The sequence below is a fragment of the Cheilinus undulatus genome, linkage group 9 (genome assembly GCF_018320785.1).
Source record: "Cheilinus undulatus linkage group 9, ASM1832078v1, whole genome shotgun sequence".
NCBI lineage: Eukaryota > Metazoa > Chordata > Actinopteri > Labriformes > Labridae > Cheilinus > Cheilinus undulatus.
This window is the reverse complement of record NC_054873.1, coordinates 48,863,616-48,865,611: the sequence shown is the minus strand read 5'-3', so window position 1 is coordinate 48,865,611 and position 1,996 is coordinate 48,863,616. Positions and strand designations below refer to the sequence as shown.

The 1,996-nt window shown below is 43.1% G+C and overlaps 1 protein-coding gene across 1 annotated transcript; it reads right to left on the bottom strand.

The window, feature by feature from the left end:
- Positions 1-607: 607 nt before the first annotated feature.
- Positions 608-1,312, bottom strand: LOC121514834 (protein FAM180A-like). The gene is made up of 3 exons (XM_041795205.1): positions 1,285-1,312; positions 1,012-1,103; positions 608-934 (listed from the first exon to the last, which is right to left on the bottom strand). The coding sequence occupies exons 1-3, from the start codon at positions 1,310-1,312 to the stop codon at positions 608-610; spliced, it is 447 nt and encodes a 148-aa protein (XP_041651139.1).
- Positions 1,313-1,996: the final 684 nt, after the last annotated feature.

The window sequence follows — 1,996 nt, the reverse complement described above, 5'->3', positions numbered from 1 at the left end:
CCTGTTGTTAAGTTGCTGCTGGAAAGGCTCCATTTCCTGATGTTGCTCTTCAAAATAAAAGTGTTCAATGATGATGAACATTGGAGGATTTTATTGTGACAGACTTGGCAGGAATAGGACGTGTCTATCATCACACACTTAACTCTAACACTGCAACGCTGACAGACAGGAGGGAGTGAATCTTTGCTGCTTTGAGAGAGACAAAGCTGCTGTCTGCTTCTTGTAACCACCCAGGAATAAAGACAAGTGGAATGTGGATTAGAACACACCTTCAGCAGGTAAGATGTTTGTTCCTGCTGCATCTGGTTCAAGTGAAAATTAAACAAGCACCCTAGCAATTGGCCTGACCCCTGACCTTATGGTGAACTACGGCTGGAGCAGAGACAGAAGTCTGTTTTCAGTCATAAATCCCTCTGTTATGTGACTTTAAATCTATGATTTCCAGCCTTTATTCCTGGGACCCCCCCTATTCATAACTGAGAAAGGCTCAGCCCACCAGGGCCCACATGGTAATCATCCCATACCCATCTCTGTATGTGTATATCATGCTGATGCTCTGGTTTATGAGCTTATTTATCATTAACAACTGCTGAACAGTCTGATTATGTCAGTTTTCCTCCATCAGATCCAGTTTGATGGCTCTATACAAACTAACGAATGACTCCGCCCACATGTCCCGTTGTTGTTGGTTGGAGTCGACCATCTGCTGGGCGGTGAACACCAGAGTCATCAAGGTGCGCTCAAAATCATCCAGGTGCAGACGGCCTGTATGATTGGAAAGGTTTGCTATGAGCTCAGAAATGTCTGTGAACTTCCGGGGAATGATCTCCTCACAGATGACCTCCAGGTTCCTCGCCTTGCGGAGTGAAGCCAGCTCGGCGTCCTGCACTGAAAACTTTCCGCTGGCCTCGAAGTGTGTGCCAGTCAACAAGATCTGGTGGAAGAATAATAATTAAGGTTTAACGTCTGATTTTAGCACCTTAAACGCTGATTCACATAAAATAATCTCACCTCAAATAAAAGGTTAACATCATGAATGGAGCGGTGAAAGGCCGGGTTTGCCTCTGCCTCTCTTCTTACCCGGCTGGCAGCGGGGAATAACGCTGGAAGACAGTGAGAGGAGGGATGGTTTAAAACAAGAGCAGATTCCTTAGCTGACATTTCCTTTTTAAATTTCATCATTTTATGGTGTTGATATATCACTGAGGACTTAACGGTGTCTTGAATCTGTTAAGAAGGGATTCCCTGTGAAGGCTGAAAAGTACCATGAAATATGGGACTGACCAGCTGCTGCTGTGAGATACTGGGTCATACTGGCGAGCTTCTATCAAACACATGTTTCATTTTAAAATCTGCGACCTCTGACCTTACAGATGTCGTCTATCTGCAGGTGAAGAGACATGACCTCTAACTTCAAAGTCTCCATGAATCAGAGCTGGACTAACACGTGGATTACTCTAGGTCAGGGTTCTCAGATGGTGTGGCGAGGCACACTAGTGTGCCCTGAGACAAGTCTAGGTGAGCCTTGGGAATCTGGCTGGACCCCTGAAAAACCCAGAGAATGGACCCTCCCCAGTTATGATTTATTGATGAGTGTGTGTGTTGGATCAGTAGCATTGGTGCTAGCATCCTGGCTAACAGTGACCTCATCTGGCAAGCTATTATTGAGTTGAAATTGGTGTTGAAATGATCACTATTCACACTACTTTAAACCAAGTTAACCAGTTTTTCTACCCATTTTGCCACTAATTTTGTCAACTTAAACCATTTTTGCTGCTTTTTTGCAATTTTGCAACTTTTTAAAAATACTTTTGACCCATTTTTTGCTAATTTTTTGATGGTTTTTACCTACTTTTGCTATTATTTTTTACATTTTTTGCCAATTTTTTCATCACTTTTTACCTTGTTTTAGCGAATTTAACCCTTTTTGCCAATTTTCTTCCAGCTGTAACCCATTTTGGCCACCTTCTTGCTAATTTTCACTCACTTTGCCGTT

Excerpts from the sequence above, each read along its gene's own strand:
- LOC121514834 (XM_041795205.1), bottom strand. The coding sequence starts at position 1,312 with ATGACCCAGTATCTCACAGCAGCAGCTG. Across the intron at positions 1,104-1,284 it reads GTATCTCACAGCAGCAGCTG|CGTTATTCCCCGCTGCCAGC; the intron begins GTCAGTCCCATA and ends ACTGTCTTCCAG. Across the intron at positions 935-1,011 it reads ATGTTAACCTTTTATTTGAG|ATCTTGTTGACTGGCACACA; the intron begins GTGAGATTATTT and ends TTCTTCCACCAG.